This window comes from Equus quagga, chromosome 4 (genome assembly GCF_021613505.1).
Source record: "Equus quagga isolate Etosha38 chromosome 4, UCLA_HA_Equagga_1.0, whole genome shotgun sequence".
In the NCBI taxonomy this organism is placed as follows: domain Eukaryota; kingdom Metazoa; phylum Chordata; class Mammalia; order Perissodactyla; family Equidae; genus Equus; species Equus quagga.
Genome location: NC_060270.1, coordinates 137,037,172 through 137,062,876, shown reverse-complemented (window position 1 = coordinate 137,062,876; position 25,705 = coordinate 137,037,172). Strand labels below are relative to the sequence as shown.

At 42.7% G+C, this 25,705-nt stretch overlaps 1 protein-coding gene and 1 long non-coding RNA gene across 4 annotated transcripts in view; both read right to left on the bottom strand.

Moving 5' to 3' along the window:
- Positions 1 to 13,402: 13,402 nt before the first annotated feature.
- Positions 13,403 to 22,028, bottom strand: LOC124237748 (uncharacterized). The gene is made up of 3 exons (XR_006888111.1): positions 21,652 to 22,028; positions 16,289 to 20,253; positions 13,403 to 14,643 (listed from the first exon to the last, which is right to left on the bottom strand). It is a non-coding gene; the product is annotated as an uncharacterized LOC124237748 (long non-coding RNA).
- Positions 22,029 to 22,412: 384 nt separating this feature from the next.
- The window catches only part of NOP58 (NOP58 ribonucleoprotein), a 28,973-nt gene continuing 25,680 nt past the window's right edge, over positions 22,413 to 25,705 (bottom strand). For all 3 annotated transcript variants that reach the window (XM_046659209.1, XM_046659210.1, XM_046659211.1), the window contains 3 exons: positions 25,436 to 25,569; positions 23,288 to 23,439; positions 22,413 to 22,704 (listed from right to left, as the gene is read on the bottom strand). In XM_046659209.1, the coding sequence (XP_046515165.1) occupies positions 22,654 to 22,704; positions 23,288 to 23,439; positions 25,436 to 25,569 (337 nt within the window). In that variant the 3' untranslated portion in view covers positions 22,413 to 22,653. The remainder of the gene's footprint in view (positions 22,705 to 23,287; positions 23,440 to 25,435; positions 25,570 to 25,705) is intronic.

Below are 25,705 nucleotides of genomic sequence, written 5' to 3'. Positions count from 1 at the left end.
ACCTATTAGCACCCTGCTCACATATGCCTGATGGTATGGCATAAAGTTGGAAAGCAAGACATTTTGGTTAATAAGAAAATTCTATATCTTATTTTGTAAAACATCTCAATGCAATACAAAAATAAATTTATGATCGATTTGACTTAAGTATGACTCCCCTGGCCAAAATTATAAGTCAGAGAATTACTCTCTACTATATCATCTATACCAAATGCAGACCACACATGTAGGGTTAATTTTAGCATACTTTATTAGACCCTGTATGACACATTATGTAAGTACAACCTTAGGGTCTTAGTCAAAATTAATGAAATTAGCATTTAGATACTCATTTGTTGGGGTTAGCTGACAATACATTTTTTGACAGTACATTTTTGTGACAAACATTTCCTTTTCTTTGCAAACTGCTCTACCACATATGTTTATTTGCTCTATTACTGTAAGTCTTTCCAATTACCATTAATGACGTAACTTTCTAATCAATAATTTAAAAATAAAAGTTAATACAATCTTATATTTCATTGTACTTTGTCTCCCAAGCCATAAACTTCTCACCAGCCAGAAACTCAACATGAATGAACATCTTCAAATTTCAGAAATAGATCCAACAGGAACCTGGCAGTGAGACAAAAGGCTGACACATGACCAAAGGGACAGAGGAGAGCCTTACCAACCAAGCAGTAGTGTTAGTTGCCTTCCATTTTCACGTTCTGGCCTTCTGATCCATTTGTCCATTTTCAAGGAGAGAAACATTTAGACTCAACCACTCAATGGAAGGTGTTTCAAAAAAATTGAATGCTGGTTTAAAATCACCAACACTTGGCATCTTTATACACATAGCTGCCACAAAGCCTTTTACTTAAGCCCTTTATTGGTGGCACAGTACAGAAGAATGGTCTCCAAACTGGTGGTCACTATCAAGTCTGGATCCCTACACGTCCTGGTCAGTCAAGACACGGCAGCACGGAGTTCAACTTTCTCAACAGAGGGTAAAAATTGTTTCAACTGAGACTTCACAAAAACTCAATTGAGGCAACACAGATTAAGAACAGATTAATGGTTAACGGTGTGGGCTCTGAAGTCCAATCACCTGGATTAAAATCTCAGCTCTGCCACTTTCTAATTGCATGACCTTTAGTAAATTAACCTGTCAATGCCTTAAGTTCCTGATATGAAAAATGTGGATAATAATATTACCTTCCTCATGGGGTTATGATAAAGCTTAAATTAGTTAATACATATACAACCCTTAGAAGAGTGCCTAGCACATAGAGATTACTCAATAGATGTTAGTCGTTATTATCAAGGCTTCTTAATTTGGACTATGTAGAGTGACTTCATGAACTCTTTGAAATTGTGTGCAGAATTTTGGACGTTTGTGTATACTGCCTTTTCTGGAGGGCTCAGATTTTATCCCATTCTCAATGAGGCTCCACAGCTGCCAGTTTTAAGAACCACTATCTTTCAGTTAAATATCTTAGAATTGTTTACGAATTCAGATAATTTTAAAAGTTTCTCTGCTGTGCATAAAATTATAATGATATTATTACCTTTATTTTTACTGTATTTTTAATAGTGTATTTATAGTATGTTATAGTATAAATAGTGTATTTTTAAAGTATGTGGAAGGGAACACACCAAAAAATATTAACAATAGTTATCGTGAGGTAGTAGTTTCATTGGTTGTTTTTAATTTTCTGTAAATTTTCTGTACTTTCCAAATTTCCTGTAATCTCCAATCTTACTTTTTTAATCTGAACTTTAAAAAATTTTAAGGATAGAAAAAGAAATCTGACAAATATTGAGACATTTTGTTACAAAGGCTACCTCAGAGAAAAGGAATCAAACATCGTCATGCTTCTCCTCTTCAACACCAAGTGCCTGAAGACCGCGAGGAAACATCTACAAAATTTGAGGGAAAATTACTATGAGTCAAGAATCCTATATCCAGCTGAGCTATTGTTCATATGCAGCACCACAGAAAGTATTCTCATACATTCTTCGTTCTTTCAAAGACCCAGAAAATATACTATCTATGTATACTTCGTAGAACAATATTACTCAGAGAAGTACTCTAGCTGAACTCCAAATGATTTAATTGTAAGAACTCTTGAATAGGAAAAGCTATGAGAAAATCAAAGGAAGTAAAAACAATGATCAAATTATACCGAATTTAACCCAAATGAGTTATAACAAAAAAAAATTCAGGGGCCGTCCCCGTGGCTGAGTCGTTAAGTTCGTGCGCTCTGCTTCAGCGGCCCAGGGTTTTGCTGGTTCAGATCCTGGGCACAGACATGGCACCGCTCATCAGGCCATGCTGAGGCAGCATCCCACATGCCACAACTAGAAGGACCCACAACTAAAATATACAACTATGTACTAGAGGGATTTGGGGAGAAAAAGGAAAAATAAAATCTTAAAAAAAAAAAATTCAACCAAATTTCCCTACTTATTTACTCAAATGTTTCTTGAGAAAAAGAAACTAGGACTCCTTGCTCCCTATGAGGCATTTTTAAGTGAAGCTCCTTCTTGGCAAATAACACCTACTCACTGGAGACGTGTTCATCACGAAGCGGAGGTGGGAAGAAATCAGCCCTCGGGTGTCTGGGCTGCTAGCTGTAGCCGTGTGAGCAACTGACTTTCGTGACTCAAGCCAAGAAATAAACAAGGAGTGAACCTGAATGTCTGGGCAGGACCCAGCTTGATGGGGCATCAAGGGAATTCAAAAACAATCATCTGACATTACGCAGTTTGGGCCTTTGCGTTCAGAACACTGTAATCTTCAGCACTCTTTGCCTTGAACTTTCTGTTATTGGATAGAGCCCTTCCTGGGGATTCTTTCAAGAGTCTCCCATCATGTCAGCCTGAGGGTCATGTTATTTGTTCCAGAAGTGCCGTGAAAAGAATACCAGACCTAGTGATGATGCCTGGATTCTAGTCCAGCTGTGTAGGTAGTGGAGTCATCCTTGGACCTCGCTCCGAGCCTTTGTGTCCCTATTCTTCACTACCTCAGTCAGGGTGGAATAAATTAATGAATGCAAACATGCTTGGAACATTCTAAGATGCTCTAGAAAGGTCAAATACTATCATTCTGCTTTGACTTTGAAACCAGCATTATTAAATCAGTCTGGATTGCACGGTGCCCTTTTTGCTCTTAAGATTAGTATCGATGTCAGTTCCACGATTATCAGTATTGACAAGTACCAGACATTTCCTGAGCTTGAAGCCAGATCTACCTGAGATAAGTAAGCAGAGTTCTCATTGGCACTCCCACCTCTAATCTTCCTTCCCATTTTTCCAGGGACCCGGAATTCTTATGCTACCTTGAAGCCTTCAGACAGTCAGTAAAATGAACCAGCAGACGAACTTACATTAAGGTGTTAGTGTCGTCCCTAGGGGTGCATTTCTATTTCAAAAGAAGTGTCTTATAATTAAAGTGCATGCTGTTCTCTCCACCTGGAAAAATCTTCTCTTTGTGTTTAACTGGCAAAATTCTATCCATCCTTCAAATCCCAGTTACCTGCAGCCTTCCTAGCGAAAACTTTCTAGATTTTCCTAAAAGAATTGCTTGTGAATCCGTCACCCTTTGCACATCCCTCTGTTATACCTGTCACTGTAAAGGTCAGCATACATGTTATGGTGGGAAAATGTTACATATGAAACAGCTGCACCAGTCTTCCTGGGGGTGAAGAAAGGAGGGGGGTTAGGAGGTGAGGCTCTGAGGGGCCTGCGTGCAGGCAGAACTGTTATACAGCAAACAGGGAAAGGAGTTGGTAGTAGTTTACTCCGGAGATGTGAGGCAGGTGAAAGAGATATTCAGATGGGAAAGCATATCTGGTGCTCTTCAAATCCCACTGTTGCGGACCATCCCTATATAATGCCACTCCTGCCTGGGATCCTCTGGGTCTTCTGTGAGGAAAAATTAGGATATTCAGGACCAAAAAATTTAGATAAATATCTAAGCATTTCTTTGACCTGCCTTGCTTCACGTAGTTAGTGTGGGAACCACATGGAACAGAACCAGAGAATGTGTCAGTACCTTAGACACCATCTAGTCCCACCCACATTTTACAGATAACAAAACCAAGACCCAGAGAACTTGGGACATGTCCAAGGCTTCAGAACACAGAAGTGGCTGAGGAGTTCTAGAACACAGATCTGGCAGTGTGGCACTTTTCCCCTGTAGACTTTACTGCCTCATAACATATGCAAAGTACTTGAAAAATATATAGCATCTTAGCCAAGGTTCTTCTTATTGCGAGCAGGAGAAACTTTCCCAGAGGGTAGCTTATTATAAAGATACAGGGACAGGAAGTAGTCAGACCTCAGGAGGGACTGGAACCAGGAACTGGAAAGATGTCAGGAATCAAGACAGCTACTTGGTCCATCATGCTCTCTCTGCATCTCTCTGGAGCCATGTGGTCTCTCCTCTGTTTAATTTCTCTGTATTTCCATACCTTCTTCTGCCTCTCTGCGCTCTTACTGAAGAGAGTCACCAGATACAGATAATTTACCTAACATTCTGGTTCAAGCACCTAACAGAAACTAACTAGATCTTAGTCGAAATTTCCAGAAGAAAGAATCTGATTGGCGTATGTTGGGTCAGGTGTTCACCTACCACTGGTCCAATAAGCCATGGCCAAGGCGGAGGGTCACAAAGTCTAAATTTAACGGTAGAGCTTGGCCTAGGGTCCCCCAGACCGTGAGTCCCCACAAGACTGTCCTCACTGCTGACAGCAACCGCAAGTCCAGAGTTTCCCAAAACCACCCTAAGGCTAATAATTAGAAAGACTCACAGAACTCACTGAAAACTAATACACTCCCAGGTGAGTTTTATTACAGAGAATGGCTACAAACTGGAACCAGCCAAGGGAAGACACACGTAGGGCAGAGTCCAGGGAGGTTCAAATGTGGGGCTTCTGGTCGTGACCTGTGAAGTCGTGGATGGGCAACCTTCTCCCAGTTTTTACTGGGGCTCCATGACATGCTGCCAGTGTGGCTGACCTTTAGTCTCCATGGCTTCCAGAGGCTGGGCTCATATCTTTTGTCTCCATTCAGTCCAGAGGTCAGAACTGATACCGTGTGGCCCAAAGCCCTCATCATAAATCACACTGTTAGACGGTCCAGTAGCTAAAACCCCAGGAAAACAAGGACGCTCACATCAGATGGGACATTCCACGCCTGGAGATCACCTCCCAGTAGCTGAGAGCAAAGACCAGACTTCTGTTTGGGTGAGGTTAATTCTTCACAGTTCAGGCCCACTCCCATTTGTGCAGGAGAAAGTTTCTCAAAGGAGTAGGACATCTCAGTTTGGGAAATACCCCCTAAGGTACACTCCATTGTGTGTTAGATAAGCAAATAACTCCAGCTGTTGTAATAAATAAACCCAAAAGGCCAGTAGTTTAACATAACAAGAGCTTATTTCTCGTTTACAGTCCATTGTGAGTTGGTGGAAGGACTGAGGAGAGGAAGGAAAAGAGAAAGGAAGAAGTAGGAAAGGAGAGAGAGAGGAAGGAAAGAGCGGGAGGAGAAGGAGGTAGGAAAGGTGGGGAAGGGGCCCTGCTCCACATAATCACTCAGGGGCCCAGGCCTTTTCTGCCTTGTGGCTCCATCCTTTTTTTCTCCTTAAAGTCCTCTCCCTTCAGCAGGAGAACCGATGGCAGAGAGTGAGGATTGTGCTTGGGAGGTCTTCAGGGACCTAGAAGTCGTGCCTGCTACTCTGCTCACACGCCGTTGGCCAGAATACAGTCACATGGCCACACCTAACAGTCCTGAGCCTGGAAAATGGATTCCAGCTGTGGGCCAGGAAGAAGAGAAGAACGTCATTATCGGTAAGCAGCAAGTCTCTGCCACACGTAAGCAATCAAGTGACACCAACATTAGCTATGTCAGAATTCATTTTCCTTTCTTTGGAATCCCTTCAGCATTGACATATCCCCGTATCATACTTTGTCATAACATTCAATTATTTATTGCCTTAGATTCATGTCTCCTGCCTCCACTTTTATATCATAAGCAGGGGTCATTCTTCAACTGCTTTGACATTTACCATAGTGCAGGCTATATAATAGCCACTATAAATAGATTTTAGAATCCTGCTGGAGCCTGCCCTGATGGCCTAGTGGTTAAAGTTCAGCATGCTCCGCTTCAGAGGCCCAGGTTTGGTTCTAGGCACAGAGCCACACTACTTGTCTGTCAGTGGCCATGCCATGGAGGCAGCTCACATAGAAGAACTAGAAGTACTTACAACTAAAGTACACAACTACATACTGGGGCTTCGGGGAGGGACAAAAAAGAGACTGCAAATAAATAGGCAAATAAAAATAAAAATCGGGGGCCAGCCCCGTGGCTGAGTGGTTAAGTTTGTGCACTCCACTTTGGTGGCCCAGGGTTTCGCAGGTTTGGATCCTGAGGCACCGCTCATCAAGCCATGCTGAGGTGGCGTCCCACACGCCACAACTAGAAGGACCCACAACTAAAGATACACAACTATGTACCAGGGGGCTTTGGGGAGAAAAAGGAAAAATTAAAAAAAAAATCTTTATAAAAAAAATCATGCTGAATGATTTCAGTAAAGATGTAGGAAGCTGGGATTTGCAAATCCTTAAAATCTGGAAACGATTAAGTTTGGTTTAGTTGCTCTGGTACAAAATAGCAATTAAAATATATACAATATATACATTTTTAAAGTAGAATTTTAAATGATTTGTTTTCTTTTCAATTTCAAATACGTTTTCATATCCATTCCAGTAGAATTTTTTCTCAAAATTTAACTTGTGTTCCAGCTAACTAGCATGATAAAGAATCTGAAAATATTTGTCTATTTATACAGATGTCGAATTATAATGTTGTACACCTGAAACTTATATACCAATTTTACCTCAATAAAAAAACATTTTCCATCTAAATAGTGAATAAACAAACAAATTCTAGAAACTTTCACGGAGTCTCATGGCGACAGCCTCTCTGGGAGACTCTGTACCGACTAATTGAATTTAAGAGCAACATCTATGTTAGAAATGACCATGAGACAAAGGCTAGTTTCCCACAAATGGTTCTGGGAGGACAAATTCTGTGCCGAGAAAAATTTTACGACCATCTTTAAACACAAGTGACCATTTTTCCTTCGCTACCTGAGCAAAGCTAGAAGTGAAAAGTGAATTTTTCCTCCCACTCCAATTAAAAATAAATGTTTCCTGATTTTGAAAAAATAAAAAGAAATAGATATAAGGTTGTTTATAATAGCAAAAAGGTAGAAAGCAAGTTAAGTATTTATTAAGCGTAGGTATTGACATGGGAGACATTTTAACAATACATGTGTAAGAGATGCACATACACATCCTGGAAAGGAGAAAGTACAGAAAGGTATTAATGGTAATTGTCACGGGATAATGAGATAATGGGTGATTTCTTGTTTCTTATATGAATTTCCTAATTTTTCTACAATGAACTTAGATTACTAGTGTAAATTTTTTAACAAGTGAAAAAAAAAATCAAAGTAGTTAAAGATAAACCATGAGTCATCATAATAGCAGCGCAATCTGGCTAGGAAGACACCTGTTAAAATGGAAGCTCTCCCGGACTCACTGGGGAACTGCTGAGCCCGTCGTCGTCATGTTGAGAATAAGAAGATAAGTGATCTTTCATTTGTATGTTTTAAAATTTTTATATGGACAGGAACATGTCAAAGGGACACAAGGGCCAACCTGCAAGAACTCTAGGTAGACAATGCTGGAACAATTTGAGTAACAAAATTAATAACATAGTGTTGGATTATAACTCAAAGTAAAAATGAGTGCATGTGCATCCATACAGATATAAAGGAATGAATGAAGAAAGAAAGAAACAGGGAAGAAGAAACACAGCTTCCTGGAAGGAGAATTCCACTTACTCCAGGTAAACGGTCCCTCTTCTCAGGGTGAGCTTACTTCTTGAGAGTAGGAAGGGTTTGCTTCCAAAGAACAGATTACAGAGAGGGAGAAACGGTACCTTGATAGGGGAGGACGCCGCAAACTGCACTACCCAGTGATGGAGGTCAACTTCCCCAGGGAGGTCTTGCACCGCCATCCACCTCGACGCGATGAGAAGGGCACCTCACCTCCGAGGGACGCTGTCCAAAACCCACAACTCCAATCTAACCGAGAGGAAGCCACCAGACAATCCTAATTTGAGGGAGATTTTACAAATGTCTGACCAGTATGCCTCAAAACTGTCAAGGTCTTCAAAAAACAAGGAAAATTTGAGAAACGGTGACAGCGGAGAGGAGCCTCAAGAGACAAGATGATTACACGGGAAGTGGTGTCCTGGCTGGACTCTGCAATGGAAAAAGGACTTCAGGGGAAAAGCAGCGAAACCCAAATAAAGTGTAGAGTTTAGTTAATAGCAACGGACCAGTGTTGGTTCTGTGGTTGTGACAAACGTGCCATAGTAGCACCAGATGTTAACAGTGGAGGACACTCCATGAGGGGTCTATGGGCGCTCTGCACTTTGCAACTTTTCTGTAAATCAAAAATCATTCCAAAATTAAAATTTTCGTCAAACTTACAGAAAGTGAGAAAAAGTAATTCCTTGGAAGGAGCTGTAGGTTATATAAAACACTTTCAAATAAATTGTTCCCCCTCGAAACTAAGTGGTCCTCCCAAGAGACAGAGAGGCCCTGGGACAGCGAGATGCCTTGGGAAAGGGTCCCTTAATTTTGTAATCTGTGTCAGGGCAGAACGTGTCAGCGTTTCGTCTGAGAACTCCAGGCTAAGCGTCTAGGAGGAAATTTTTAGAACATTCTCATAAGCAGCACAAGGAGCTGCCTGTCCTTGCCTGCGGCTTTATTCATCTGTCCTTGTTTTCTGGAGAAGCTGTGGGTCTGACACCTAAAGGGACATTTTCCCACTGATTTCTCACGCTAGCCTGAGGCCTCCGAGAAGCAGGGGGTGCGCCTTCCAGTGGAGCTCTGACCTGGGGGGTTGGGGGGGTGTGGTCAGCCGGTGTGTGTGTGTGTGAGCAGGCGGACGTGTGCGCGCACGTGTGTGTGTGATTATGCAGACCGAGCTTTCCACATTGTCCCTTCCTCCGCTTGGCAGCACAAGCACAAAGTTCTGAAGATAAAAGGCTTCCATTAATACCAAGCCAATGGAAATGAGAGATTGCTTGACTACAGTTCAGTCATAACCACAATTTCTCTCCTTCTTTCTTTTTAAACATGTTTATGAAACGAAGTCGGATTTTGACTCTCCTGGGCTATTTTCCAGTTTCTATACTGGAGGAGCGCAGCAAGGATTCAAATGCAGTTTTAATGATTTCCAAGGATGAGCAGAAGCAAATGCCTTAATGGCTGGCAGCTCCTTTTCCAGCTTCCAAGGAAAGGAGGGAAATAGGGAACAAGGGAAACCGTCTTTCCCCCTCTGCCACACCATCGTTCCGTACTTCATAGACACCGCCTTTCTCCGCCATCACTTGCTGCGCCAGGGACCCCCCTCGCTTTCACACGCGGCCTCGGCACGGTCACTGCTCCACTTCCTGCACTAATGTGCTCTCTGGCCACAACCTCCTTCCTTGTTGGCTTATTTATTTACTCAAAAACAATTAGTTGAGCACGTCCCCTTCTACCGAACGAGGTGCAGGAGACAGGGTGATGCACAAGATGAACTAGATCCTGCTCTCTGGCACTGACCATCTACTGGAGGAGGCGGACAGGGACTCTCAAGAAAGACCTGAGATCCCGGAAAGTGCTGGCTGGGGGATGAGAGACATGGTGGAAAGGCGTGGGGAAGGCTCCTCAGAGGAGGTAATATGGGTACCACAGCCTGAAGGAGGAATCAGCCCCTGAGTTGGAGGAGGAGTGTTTCAGACAGAGAACCGGAAGTTCTAAGACCCTGGGGCAGGAGTGAGTGGAACGTGCCCGGGGATCTGCGTGGCTGGAAGGCTCTGGTCCAAGAACAGAAGGAAAGGAGATAAGGCGAGGGAGATAAGCAGGGGCCACATCTCGGGGACCTTGAAGGTCCTGAGAAGGGGTTTTCAGTTTCAGTCACGGGAAGCCATTCAAGAGTTACAAGCCGGACGAGGGCGATCGATCGAGCCCTTTTCTTTGGAGGAGGTAACTTTTTCCATACACCCTTTACTCAAATTCACCAGTTGATTGTATTTTACCCTCATCTGTTTTATCATTCTCTCTCTTCCATTCTGTAAGACCTTTCCTATCTTGTAAAATAAAAATATCAACAACAAAAACACCTCTCCTGGACTGCATTTTCCCTTCCCGCTGCTGACCTCACTTCCTTCACCTCTGGCAGCTTCTCCACCTCCTTCCCACAGGCTGCCCTCCCTCTACCCGGGTTGCCTGCTTTCTGGTACCCCCGCCCCCTCCACTTGGCCAACATCTGTTTCTTCAGGTCTCAGCTTACAAGTTACTTCCTCAGGGAGACATTGTCTGACCTCTCAGTTGGAGAGACTCTTTGCTCTGTCTTCCTCGAGTCCCCTTTCCCGTCACATCATTCCTCACACCTTGTTGTAAGTTGCCCACTGACCATCTGCTTTCTCCCCTAGGCGCTGGGAAAACAGAGGCTCTCGTTTTCTTTCTTTCTCTCTTTTTTTTTTTAAACAGAAACTTTTATTTCTTTTCTTTTCCTTTTTTTTTTTTTTGAGGAAGATTAGCCCTGAGCTAACGTCTGCTGCCAATCCTCCTCTTTTTGCTGAGGAAGACTGGCCCTGAGCTCACATCTGTGCCCATCTTCCTCTGCTTTCTATGTGGGACGCCTGCCACAGCATGGCTTGCCAAGCGGTGTGGTATCCGCACCCAGGATCTGAACTGGCGAATCCCGGGCCGCCAAACGCAACGTGTGCACTTAACCACTGCTCTACCGGGCCGGCCCGAGGCTGTCGTTTTCTTGTTCACCACTACATCCTGGCGTCTGACACAGTGCCTGAAACATAATTAGTGCTCAATGAGTAGTTGCTGAATGAATGTATAACTGATCGTCATGCATTTTGGAAACTTGCAAAGGCAATATGTTGTTGAAGGGAGTGCCATATGTGATGAGAGTATTTTTTGGGATCCCAAATGGTCTGTTAATTCTGCATAAGGATCATTAGTTAGGAGATGAGCAGCAGGTGAAGAACTTGCACTGACAGCAGTGGACACAGGAGCTGGGGTCACTGGCAGACTGCTGGCCTCATTCCCGGGGTCGCTAACTCCCCACCCAGTCTCTCCAGCTGCTCGCGCTGGCTCGTTCTGCTGTGGACGTCTCTGTCTGTTTCGGGCCTTAGCCCAAGCGCAGAAGCTTTGGGAAAACAGTTCAACATGAGGAATTTCACTCTCTTTGGGGTGGGGTTTGCCCCCAGGCCCTAGCTTTCACAAGACCATGGAGGGTTGCCCTCCTGGGCAAGCTCCTCTTGTCTCTGACCCTGGTCCTCACTGTGGAATCTCGGGTATGGACAGCAGGGGCCAAACGCCTTAAGAGTTAGGACTCTGAAGTCAGACAGCCTGGGATCCAAACCCAGCCCTGTACTTTCTAGCTATGTGGCCTTAGACAAATTACTGAACGCGGTCTCTAAGCCTCCCTTTCCTCTTGATACACCTGTCTCATTCAGAGTGGTGCCAGGAGTCAGAGAGATCATGAGGACCAAGCTCTTAGCACTACGCCTGCTGCACCGAAGTGCCGAGTAAGTGCTCCTCGTTACAGCAGAGTGAGTGTGCCTGTCATCCAGGAATGCCTCCTCTCTCTACAGTTTCTCCGACTGTCAGAAGGCGCCAGTGTTATTGAGATTAATTACCCACTTCCAAATAGTCCTTAGATTCTGAATTACCGGTTTACTCAGCGTCAGCCACCTCCATCACCCACGCATTTGGGGGCTAGGCTGCACCCCTTCAACTCCCAAGTGCAGACGCCTGACTTCACAGGGAAGCCATCTCTGGCTCTGCACCAGCTTTTACTGATTTCCCTGACAATGACAACTTCTAGATGTCCAGCAGGTAGCAGACTATTAGCTGCAGAGACACTGCTCACTCTGGACTGGGGAGCCTAGTGGTTAGTTATGCAAATGTAAAGACTCTGTTTAGAAAGAAATATGTCTTATACTTGCTTAAGAATCAGACTGAGATTTTGGAAAGAACGGGTCAGAGTGTGAGTGTTCTGACTTCTGGAAGAGAAGAGGGAACGAGGAGAGTTGCAGATCCACGGGATGGTGGTGAGGGAGATGCAGGGTCGGGAGCTCCGAGGTTTTGAAACGGGCCGTGGGTGTCAGTAAAGCAGGTTTAAAGAAGATGACGAAATGTTTTTGGCACATGGTGAATTTGAGTTGCCCATGAGACATCCAAATGGCAATACTGAGTATATAAAATTCATACATATGTATGTTGGTAGACACATACTGGAAGGACACACACCAGAGTTTTAACAGTTATTACCTCTGAGTGGTAGGATCGTGGGCGCTATGAATTCTCTGTGAAGCACGTGTACTATCCGTGTGGGAAGGAGGCCCAGGAGATGCTGCTCGCGGCACCTCGCCAAAATTGCTTGCTCTCACCTCCTCCCACTTTGTTTCTTGTCCACTCATTTCCATTCTGACCCCAGGACTTTTTTCCCATGTGGGGACTCTCTTCATCCTCAGACCCGACTCCGACTATGGTCTCCTTGGCCTTACCAATTGTTTCTCTCTTCTAGCCCAGTTTGGAGTCTCCTTCTGGCTGTGGTGCTGCTGGGCCACCCTGCATGACAATAGGGAAAAGATGCTGGGTACACAGCCAGGTGCACCCCACTCTGACGTATGACTTCACTCTGTGGAATCCTGCAGGATGTTAAGATCGCAAATGCAAAGTAAAGGATTGGCAAGATGTAACAGACTTATGAAGTAGATGAAAGCAAAGACTCATTTCAGACTGACTTGCTGATTATTTTTTGAGGCCCTTAAAATGAGCTAGAAAAATTATTCTCCACCTCCACAAAGGGAAGACCCAAAGAAAACGGGCTGAAGTTGCAAAAAGGGGATTCTGGTTAGATCAGTGACTTTTAAACTTTTGGTTATGGAATCCTTTCTTTAAATAAAACAAAACCTGGGAGCCCATTACATAGAACAGAAAAAAGGAAGCCGGAGTGGGACTGCCTCGCCCACCCAGCTCTTTCTACCCTGAGGACCTGCCAAAGCAGCTGAAAAGCAGTGGTTTAGATCAGGGTCCAGCAGACTGTAGCAGCTGCCTGTTTTTGTACGGACCATGAGCTAAGGACGGTTTTTCCATTTTTAAATAATTGGGGAATAAAGAATTGTTTTATGTGACATGTAAAAACCAGATGAAATTCAAATTTCAGTGTCCATATTTTTACTGGGGGCCGGCCTGGTGGCATAGTGGTTAAGTTCTCACACTATGCTTCAGCGGTCCAGGGTTCACGGGTTCAGATCCTGGGTGCAGACCTACATACCGCTCATCAAGCCATGCTGTGGCAGCATCCCACTTACAAAATAGAGGAAGATTGGCACAGACATTAGCTCAGGGACAATCTTCCTCACTAAAAGAAAACAAACAAACAAAAATTTTCTTGGAACACGGCCATGCTCATTTGTTGGACCCAGGTCCTGTGTGTGGCTGGTTTTGCACAGGCTGGCAGAGTTAAGTAGTTGCAATAGAGAGCATATGGTCTGTGAAGCCTAAAACATTTACTGGTCTTTTGCAGAGAAAGTTTGCCAAACTCTGGTTTAGACGAAAGAAAAGGTTTTATGATACTGTTTTTAACATTGGGATATGTGTTCAATGGCGTCTATATGATTTTTCCTTTTGGAAGGCATTAAAGTGAGGCTAGGCTGTGGTTTAAAAGAGGTCCTGTCTATGTGAACGAGAAATGACTGGACTCAACCTCCTGGGTTCCCTGAAAGGCTGTCCCTTCAGCCCTGGGAGGCTGTGGTTCTATGCTTGGGCTCCAGCCAGTCGCCTTCACATGGCTGAAGGGAAAAGGAGGCAGTTACCTGGCACTATGCCACAACATCCTCCCTCCCATCCAGTTTGGAGCCTGGAATTCCTGGCAGTTAAAAAAAGGATTTCCTTCTGAAAAACACAATTGCAGTAATGCTCTGGCGAGCCAGTCACTAGATTTCACAGGGTGGGAAAACATCTGTGATTTGGGAAAAGGAAAGAGAACCCAAGCCTAAGAATTGACAAGAGATGGAAGAAAGCTCTTAGGAAGACCAGGAGAAAGAGAAAAGCACGCCCAGAGCAGGCAGAGAATGAACAGCAGAATCTTAATATCTGTGTGTGCGTTCTCTCAAATTATTACAAGATCATTTCCAATCAAATCAGACCATTTGCACTGACTTATACTTACCACAAGCCTTTGGTTTCCAATCTGGCATTTCACCAACATCACGTTTCTCTGATATATTAAACAGGTGGAAGCTGGAGTTAGAATTCTGTCATAATCCTGCTCTGATTCTCGTTCTGCTATAAAATAGGGACGAGACCTCAATACCTTCAAAACCGTGGGGTGATTTCCTAGCCTGAAGTGTGAAGACTAGTCAGGGGCTGACAGGGGGGCCTGAGGACTCCCAAGGAGCGTGTCCATTTACAGTTTCCACTTCCCACTGTGTTCTTTCCCAGAAAAGGCCTGGTGATCACGCTGGTGAAACCACAAGGCTAACAAAATCATGCACTCCTCATGATCTCTGCAGGGAAAAACGACACCAACAAACACAATGCAAAACGCAGCGTCAGAGCTTCAGATGAAACATACCGTGGTGGTTGTGACTATAGCTTCATTTATTTTACATTAAAAAAAATAATAATACATGTGAAAAAATAACCAAGGCACGTGATTTTTAGAAAATGAAACAATGCAGAAAGGAATGAAAAGCAAAAACCTTCCTCCCCATTCTCTGACCCCTAATTCTCCAGCCCCTCTCTCCAGCGATGTCAACTGTTGGCAGTTTCCTGCATGCGGGTCCAGGGGGGAAGAAAATGAGATACATATCCTTTCAAAAACTTTGCACAGATGCTTTCACACTGTCCTGCAGGTTGCTTTTCCCACTAAATAGTGTATCTAGGAGATCTTTCTGTATTTTAATGGCTGCGGTCTTCGGACATATAATTATTTACAAGCCCCTGTGTATGGGATATCGTGGTTGTTTTTTTGTTTTACTATTGTGAACAATGAACAATCCTTGTGTCTACACCTTAGGGACTTTTGCGACTATATTCGTACATTAGACTAGTAGTATCATTGTTTGATTGGCATTTTTACTTTTAATAGCTATTTTCAAAACGCCCTCAAAAAGCTTCTGCCAGTTTATACTCTGCCTACGATGTATGTCTGTTTTCCTACAATCCAGCCAACGCTGGGTATTATTATTATTTAATTTGGGTAATTTGAATGGGTAGAACTCTCCTTGTGTTTATTGATCATTTGTACACTCTTTTTCTAGGACTCCCTCTTATTTGTATTATTTGTCTTTTTCTTATTAATTTAACCTCTTTACATACTTGTCATATTTTGACTATTTTACACTATTTTTGCTATACAAGTTTTTATGTGGTCAATTTTATCAATTTTTTCTGAGTCGTATATACTTTATTTTTTGCTTTTTCTTCCCAAATCCCCCCAGTACATAGTTGTGTATTTTCAGTTGTGGGTCCTCTGGTGTGCTATGTGGGACGCCACCTCAGCATGGCCTGATGAACGGTGCCATGTCCGTGCCCAGGATCTGAACCGGGGAAACCCTGGGCTACTGAAGTGGAGCACTTTTTTTTTCCTGCATATACTTTAGAAAGAACAGCTCACTCCATAATTATAAATTTCTCTCGGTCTCTCTTTTAAGGCATAAATGGCTTAATTCTTTATCTATTAAAGAGGTTTTGTTCTTTTGACCTTGTTTAGTTTGATTTTAGGTTTTTTCTTTGCTGTCAGTTCTGACAGTCAAAGAACAAATGACACGGGGTGGCATGGTGGTGTAGTGGTCAAAGTTTGCGCACTCTGCCTGGGTGGCCCAGGGTTTGCAGGTCTGGATCCTGGGCGTGGACCTAGCACTGCTCATCCAGCCATGCTGTGATGGCATCCCACATAAAACAGAGGCAGACTGGCACAGATGTTAGTTCAGGGACAGTTTCTCACCAAAAACAAAAACAAATGATAAAGAAAAAATATTTTTTGCATGACAAGATATATTTGATTTGACAATGAAGTCAACTTTTTAAAACTATGTGGGCCAACATTTTGTGGAACAAATAAATATTTTGGCACCCAAACCTGAACCAAAGGCAGACAGTGTACGATCTCTGATCCAGGAGTTTAGCAATCCTAATTTCCCTTCTCACCTTTGAAAATGTGGCTGTTACCAAGACTTCCTCTAGGATGGTGTCCAAGGTTACACCAGCTGCTGAAACAAATCAAAATATCTATTAGGTTGAATCATATGAAATTATCACTTTTATGGGTCAAAAATAGTACAAATATTGTCAATTTCATATGATTCAAGCTAATATAACAGCCCAAACATAACAAAAATTTATTTCTTCCTCTATAAAATCCAAAAAGGATGTTCCTGATCAGTGGGTAGCTGTGCTCCAAGCCACTGGTGAGTCAGGGCCCCAGGGTCCTATCACCTTGTAGCATCTCTATCTTGAGGCCCGGCTTCCAAGGTTACAGTGTTTGTATGGAGCCAGCAGCTGGGGGGGTGTGTGTGTGCATGTGTGTGTTAGGGCACCGAGGAGTGCAGTGGTGGACTTTTACCGACCAGGCCTCCAAGTGATGTACATTACTGCCGCTACTGTTCCATTGGCTGGAACTGCTCCATGGCCACAGCTAACTGCAAGAAAGGCTGGGGAATACAGTCCAGCTGCGTGCCCAGAAATGAGGGAAAGTGGGTCTGGCAAACGGCTGGCTGGCGGCTACTGAAGAAGGTTCCCTCACCTCTCCACTGACTTCTGCCCTGGAATCCATCACTCTTTGCTCGTCCTGTTTTTAAGTAGAACAGATATCAGTAATACTACTTTACATTTGCTCAGTTTACAGGGAATTTTTGCATAAATTATGTCATCTGAGTTTCCAAGAGCCCTATAAGATAAACAGAGAGTTACTGTTTCCATTTTATAGATGAAGAAACTGAGGCTCAGACAGGTTGACTTGTCCAAGGACATGAACCAGTAGGTGGTGAAACCAGCTCACAGTAACAACAGCTGGAATACTTCATATGCCGCTTTTTGGCTGATGCAGCGCTTCCACGTCTGTTATTTTCTCTGACCATGAGTGCAGGGCTCTCGCCATTCTGACAGTTGGCCTGTGGCCTCTCCATCATGCCCAGCTGGTTATTAGCATGTTGCTGGCCCAGCAGATTACGAGATATAAATAGATGCATTTGTGGTCTGAGCAAGTCTTTTCCTGGAGTCAGGCACATTTATCCCTGCTAGAAACCAAGGCCTTCTCTGCTTCTTGGCTCAGGTTAGTAAGGCGGGAGGTTTGGTGGCCCCAAGAACCACATGACAGCTTCCCTATGCTTCTATGGCCTAGAGTGGCTCTCCAGGTGAGGATCAAATTACCCAAGCTCAAAGGAGGCTGGACAAGAGTTTTAGGGTGGGGATGTGGGGTACAACAGGATGCAGCTGTACTTACAACTCTGTTAATCTGCCAATGGGTATTTCTCTGCTACTGTTTCTTGTTTTCTTCACTGTGTGGTATCTTGTGGTTAAGAGAGCAAGGGAGAGAGATTTCTCCCCCATAAACTCAAATTCCACTTTGCACTTTTGTCTTCATCATTTCCGTACTGCTTATCTCCTATGGGGATCCCCGCTTGGTGCATCCCCGCATTCCCCCTTCCTCAAGCAAGAAAGGACTCCGAGAACAGGACCTCCTGCATCAGGAGCTGAGCTTTGAGCCCCACCTCGTGAACTCCCTGAGGGCTGCAGCTGCGGCAGCTTCTGCTTCCTTGAGTTCTCCTGGCCCAGAGTGGGGTCCCCAAATGCTGGTTGACCAAGAATGTTGTCAAGCTTTAACTTAGTTTTCAGAGATAAAGAACTCAGAGTTAAAAATAGCATGTTATTACTTTAAAAAATAAGACTTAAATAAGATCTTTTCAAGCACATAGAGAAAATAATAGGATGAATATCCATATACCCAACACATGTTTCCACAAGGTTCCAATTATCTTTATTATGCTATTAAGAAATGTTCCAGGAGCTGGCCTAGTGGTTAAATTCACACACTCCACTCTGGCAGCCCCGGGGTTTGCAGGTTCAGATCCCAGGCATGAACCTACACACTGTTCATCAAGCCAAGCTGAGGCAGCATCCCATATACTAAGTAGAGGAGGATTGGCACAGATGTTAGCTTAGGGTCACTCTTCCTCACACACACACACAAAAGTTTCAACATAGAGTAGCTTGCACTTTTCAGAATACAGTACTGGCATTAGAGGCATTCTGAATGATTTGAATGGCACTGACAAGATTCCTTGACCTCTCTGTGCATCAGTTTCCTCTTGGGTAAAGTCAGCATAGTAGTGTTTGTTAGAAAGGGTAGTTAGACTGAAAGTCAACAGTACCTGACACATAAGTGCTCAATAAATGTTAATTATCATTTTAGGATTACTACTTTGTATTTTCCAATGATAGTAGACCATAATTAAGAACCACAGAAGCAGCGCAGGGCTGTGCTTACAATTATGCGAGTTCTTTGCACAAACCTGGCATGGGGGCAGTCATTGCCTAGTCGTTGATTTATAGTTCACAAGTTTCTGGCACCTGGTGGTATAGTGTGTTGAAGGAGGAGTATCTTTCCATTCACAAATTAGTAGCACAAGGCTGGGTGGGAGTGTGTGAACTTGAATGATTTCAGTTCTGTACTGATAAGCTGGAACAATCCTGTACATCTTGACTGTAGAATTTTAAGAAGTAGAAAGTGGAAATTATCCAGTTTAAAACCACTTAATTCACATTAATATTTCTAAAAAGTTAATGACTATGTGCAACACTGTTAGCAAGTTAGGGGCTGGGGTAAATGCTAATAAAATGACAATTATGAGACAGTTCCCGAAATAGGAGTTTCCTCTCAACACTGGTTGGAGTAGATAACTACAATATTTTGGAGGCAAATTGGTACTATCTATCTACCCTTACATCACTTTGACACAGTAATTCTACCTCTTAAAATTTATCCTAAGGAAACACAAGTACGTGAAGATAAATGCACAAAGACATTCCTTGCAGCTTTGTTGGCAATAAAACAGCAACAAAAAAACAAAAACTGGAAGCAGTCTAAAGACAAACATTAAATAACAGTAGACACCTGGCTAGGAAAAACAGTGAGACCTGTGCGAACATTGATCCAACCCATCCTTCAAGTTTACAGCCAACCCAAGTTAAGACGGAGAAAGCTCAGCCACGGGCAGTCTGGGACTGGTCTAGAAACCTATCTGTTTCTTTCTTTCAAAGATGTTTTCGTGTACTTTTTGCTATATGTTGTATGTTGGTTCAAATTTGGTGTTTTGTTTTCACAAACTTAATAAAACAACGACTAAGTTTTTTTACTTTTATACTAAATATACACAGAACACTTGCAGAATCAGCAATTAAAACCCTTCCTTCAAAAGCAAATGCTCAAGGACAGGAAACAATGGTTTCTGGTACCTATTCAAAGCTTGCCTTACCTGTGTGGGAGAAGCACTGAGCAGATTAACGCCCAGCCTTAGGGGCCTCCTCAAATTATCTACAGCGAAACAGCACAGCTGCTGCCTGCCGCTGGTGTTAAGGTCTTCACTTTAACAAGATGCACAGGCCTGACTTCTTGGCCATCCAATCAGGTTCTAGTTTGGAGTACCAAAGGACAGCAAATCAACAGAAGGGAATCCTCCTAGTGCAGTGGTCAAGGCAAAAGCATCATCAGCTGGGAACTTGTCAGAATGCATATACTTGGGCCCTATGTGCTAGGTGGACCAAATCAGAAACTTACCTTTTAAAAAGTTCTCCAGGTGAGAGCAAATCCCACAAGTTTTGAGAACCACTGTTCTGATCACTTCTAATTTCTCCTTAAACCAAATGCAGTATCAATACTTTCAAATACTTCACAAGAATTACCATTTGACACTTGCTACAAGAAATGGTTTTCAACAAAAAACTACTGGAAATAGTCTACAAAGTTGTACTTGAAAATGGTCAATGAGTGTTGACTTCTGGCAATAGAGCCTACAGTTAATGGCCACAGGACAAAGTATACAGAAATGAGCTCAGAGTCCAACACCTGGGTCTGTCACTTAGGGTTTAGATTTAATGGTCATCTTAAAGCATTCCTAAAGAAGGAAAAAACAAAAGTGGCAGTCTTAATTTTATGTTCATCTGAGTAACACAAAAACCCAGTTAATTCCTCCACGGGTCATTCCCTCACCACTAAACAAACATTAAGGCCCTAGGAGATGCCAGGAGCCCTGCTAGCGATGGGTAAGCACAGACAGGGAAGGTGCACCACTGGGGAGTGGAGACGGTCAGGGAACGCAGGAAATAACGGCTTTTAAAACACTCCCTTACAAACATTCTCCCACTTAATTCTCAGAGGAATCCAGCTTCAGAGAAGGCTCTGAGTTTAAGGAATTTGCCAGAGTATTTCCTACCCTAAAGTATCACCTGAGAGTTTGCTAAATATTCAGAACCCTGGGCACCAACCCAGACTTGCTAAGACCCACAGTCTGTCAAGATCCCCGGTGATTCTGATGCCCTAAGTTTGAGACATTCAACTCTAGTGCATGTTATTCTAAGTGGTACAAACGAACCAGGACGACCAGAGTCAAGTTTCAAAAGATGGCCTTAGCAAAGTGACAAAAGGATTGAAAGGAACTCTTCATGGACAGAGAGCTGCAGTGTTGTGAGGTTGGAGCTCTGGAGCGAGCACAGCTCAGCCAAGGCCTTGATAAGCATACTGAGGCCCCAGAAGACAGTGCAGATATACAGAAGCAGTTTAAACCAGAAAACATAAATTTACATTTTTGAAGGGAAGGGGGTGGAGTGCAAGGGAGAATCAGTTTCTAAACAGGGAATATTTTATGTTGCCCAGTCACAGAAATTCTCCAAACCTGCTAATCAAAATTAGGTAAATAATATTCACCTGAGTCCCACACTGCAGACTAAGTTCCCACAGCTCTTCAATAGAAGTGCTCCATTTTACGACAAAGGAAGCAGCAGAATGTACCTTTTGGTTTGTGCTTTAAAACAGTTAAGGCTTTAGCGCCTAAGAAAGCTGGCAGCTCTGTGATTCAGCTAGGTTTCCTTGACCACTCAAAATGACTAGGAGTAGAAGTTGATTAATTAGTATCCTCAGTCCATCCTGTTTCAGATAGAAAGCTTTTTTGACTATACAGTCCTTGGCAGGTCTATGGGCCACTTTCATCAAGATTTTAAAAATAAAAATCTGTTGTGTCCCAAATCAAGAATGTGTCCGGGTACTATTTGGTGATGCAGAACGACATTCCCCAGGGAGGAAATAAGCAGCTTACTATCAAACTTTATCTAGGAATGGCCACGTGTACTTCATGCAGCATTTGCTTCCATCAAAATATCTAGATCTGAAATGTATTTCTCTCTCTGAAAATCTGCATCATCTCATTTCCTGCAAACCACTCCTGGGAGAGGGGAAGCGCACCATTCTCTCTGATTTATGAGTGATGAACTGAAGTTAAGAGGGGCTGCTGGCTTACCCTTGCTTACATGAGCAGCAGAGGTGGAACTCAAAGCTGTAGTCCTTCTGGCCCCTCCACCTGCTGCATGCATTTCTTGAACTGGGCTTCAGCAGGATGCCTGTGGCACACACAGAAATGCAAGACGTAACAGTCTTCCGAAACTGGTGGCTGTCATGACAACACAGCTGTCAGCCAGGCTGCGGTTCACATACTGGACACTATTTTTTAGAAACAAAGATTCCTCTTTGGTGTCTGATGTCCTGGTTTACACCTTACTCCTACCGACGTTTTTTCTCATCTTGTTTTCCTTTTATCTCTCATTCTTCACTATAAAATTATCTGGTATTACCTTTTTAAAAAAAGTCACTTTAGAAACAAATCAAGGTTTACGTGAACAATTATTCTGTTGTACCTTTCAGAACTGCGAACAAGTAAAGTTAGGGACACAATTTTTTTCTTTCTGAAGAGATACTGGAAAGCTTTGTTCATCTAATTTTAAAATTTTGAACACAAAACACAGCTTTATTTAAATAAATACGGAGGCAGAAAGAAGAAAAGGAGAGAAATGAAAGACAGTCCAAAAAGGTAAGAGAAACATATTTGAGTGAGGTTCTTAAATTGGTCAATCTAACCACTGCTTTCCAAAAGGCTAAGTTTCAAATGAATGATGCACAACTCTCACCTTTCAGCTATAATTATCGAAACAATGATCATCAAATGCTAAATAAAATATAGAAAGGGCCAAAGATTATCTAAAATGTAGAAATCACAGAACTGCCTTAAAATACAAAGAAAATATTTTTATTTGTATAACAAAGACTCTAAGAAATGATGACATAATAAAGTTAACAGAGCTGCTGTCAAGACACAAATAGGCTTGAAAAGCTATAGCCGATTAATCACTGTGTGTCACCTAACCTCCCCTGGATTATTTCAGAAACCATGTCTGGTATATGCCTGACTGAATCTTAAGCACGATGTATCCAGGTTCAATCCAGATTCAATGATGGTTCCCTTTGATTAGTCTTCAATATCTTTCTTTTTTTTCTTTTTCTTCTTTTTCTCTGGACTCTGCAAATAACCAACAAGAATGCTTTTGAAAGAGCTGTAAATACATAGGTGAGTAATAATAACTTTTCTTTATAAAAAGCAAAGTAGACCTACTTTTCTTGAAAACAAATTTGGGGAAAGATTAAAATATAAAAACCACCTCTATGAAAGCGATCTGTAGCAAATCATATGCTCTCCTTTCCTCAAAGCAACTCTATTTTATAATAAGATTCTAGGTTTGGGAAATGGACCTTAAAATATAAATATAACAATGTCCTTTTACTTTTACCTCACCATCAATGAAAACTTTTTCTTTCCCCTGAGGAAGGCTCGCCCTAACCTAACACCCACTGCCAAGCTTCCTCTTTTTCTATATGAGCTGCTGCCACAGCATGGCCAGACAGAGGAGCAGTGCAGGTCTGCAGCCAGGAACCAAACCTGAGCTGCTGAGGCAGAGTGCACCGAACTTCACCACTACACCACTGGGGCTGGCCCAATGAAAACCATTTTTTCACTGCCTGCTTGTTTCTGATAAAGAGAGTAGAATGAAATATGGAGAGCCTGCCCGTGCCAATAAAGTAATGGTGAGTAAGAGCACACATACAGCAACTGCCGTGCTGGTGCACGGTTCTTCCTCAGAAAGCGCTTCTTCCTTCATGTGTTTCTTTTTGTCCTTTTTCTTCTTCTTCTTCACAGACGTCTCCTGTTCTTCCACCACGAGCACTCCTTCTTCATCCTCTTCCTCCTCTTCTTCCACTGAAGAGGGTAAGTGTAAAGACACAACAATTAACATTCTATCAGACTTTACACCCCCAAACTCCTTTTGAGTCTTAGTTCTCCCCCGCCAGTCTGGTCGACAATCCAGTGTTTATTACGTCATCAACTGGAAAGACCCTTCAAACACCCACCTAGTCCATCACCACTGACTTCATAAATGATTTAACGCTCAGAGAGAAGTAAACTTCTCACGATCATGTAGCTATGTGTAGGAATTAGGATTAAAACAAATCCTCTGATCTGCAAACCCACTGTTTCTGGCAGTCAGTCAGTTACACTGGAAACAATTAAAGCCGTGCTCTGGAGTGAGGAGGCCTGGGCTCACTCAACCCGCGATGCCTCTGCACTAAGTCATTCAACCTCTGCAAACTCGACTTCCTCCTCTATGGGATTCAGCAATGTCTCTCTCACTGGATTCTTACTAGGACTTAACAAGATAACACATACAAAATACTTAGCACGATGCCTGGCATGTTAGAACAAAGACTGAATAACAGGTCATTTCTTTCATTAGAAATTTGTTCACTGAATACTTATTCAGCACCTACAATATGCCAGGCCCTATTCCAGACAACTGGAGATCCAGAAAGGGATGGAATGGACAAAAATCCCTGTCCTTATGAATCTTTTATTTTGTAGGAGAGTGGAGAGACAAAAGTAAATAATTAAATGAATGAGCAATACACTACACAATATTTTATGCAGTAATCAGTACTAAGGATAAAAATACAGCAGGAAGAGAAACACTGAGGAGGGCAACACGTCGACATGTTACACAAGAGAGTCAGACAAACACCTAAAAGAGACAAAGGAGTAAACGATGACATATTTTGAGGGAAATTATTCCAGGTAGAGAGAAGAGCAAATGCTAAGGTTACCCTGGGAGAGAAGGGGGAGGTGGCAGGTTCCAGGAAGAGCAAGGAGGCCAGTGTGGCTGCAGCAGAATCAGATCAGAGAGCTGACGAGGGTGCCACTGTGGCTGCTACATTAAGAACAGCATGGTGGATACAAGTGGTTAGATTCTCGATATCCTTTCAAAGTAGAGTTAACAGGGCTTGCTGCCAGAGTGATTCGGGTTATAAGAGAAGAGTTAAGGTTAAAGGCCAAAGCAACTAGAATTGCCATTTATAAAATGGAGAAAATTGTGGAGTAACAGATTGGGAGTGGCAAGGATTCAAGAATGTTAAGTTTGAAAAGTATGCATATACAAGTGAAGACACAAATCTGGAGTTTGGTGTTTCAAATGCTACTAATGGGTTTAGGGATTTCCTTGCTGTGTAATAAGGAAATAGAAACAGGAATTAAATAACTGGTTTATATTTTCTTCATCCAGGGCAAGAGTCCACATTTGCTGACAGCACACTTCGGACAACTAAGCTATTTAGAAACCAAAAATTAAATACGTCACTGCTTTAACGCCTGACTCTCTTGCTAGAGTAGCTGGCTGGTGCTCTAACAGAGGCACAGCTAATAAATGGGGGTACTTGCTTGTCAACTTTGCGAGACAGCCCAGGCCGCTAGAGAGCACCTACTGAATACGATTACTATGACGGCAGGCTGCTCAGTCCACCCATACAAGAGAAACACAGAAAACCACTGATGACACCAATTCTATGCTGAACTATACAAGAAAAATATTTCAGCAACCAATTTAGAAACCATATACCCTTTTCCTTCTATTTTAACCTGATTCTCAAAATAGTTCACAGTAGAAATGGAAGTTTTGGTATACTTAGCATAACATGTAATTCTACATATTCAAAGAAACGCTTCGCACATTTCTCAATGGAGTCTGATGAATCTACCGACATCCTAACTATTCCCAGAGAACATGACGGCTTATTAGAACATGGCCAGCCTTCCACATGGGTGGCTTCACAAGCAAGTTCAACGGCATGTACCTTCCCAAGACTTACCGAGTCTGTACTTCTTAAGGAATAGGAGTATAAATGACATTTTAGAAAGTCAAACTAACCTTTAACTTTAACCTTAGCTTTTTTGGCCTTCTTTTCAATAATTTCGTCCTCTTTATCCACTTGTTCTATCTTGCGTTTTTTAGAACAGGTTGGCAGTGTGGAGTCACCAGAAGGATCATAAGTCTTCACTTCACTGAAAGAGCCAAATAATTTTAGAAAATCTCTACAAATATCTGTAAGTGAAATAATTCTAAAGAGATGTAAAGGTAATGCCATTAGATAATATCTACACAAGCACACAATATGCTCGCTCATGTTACTGGCTTTGG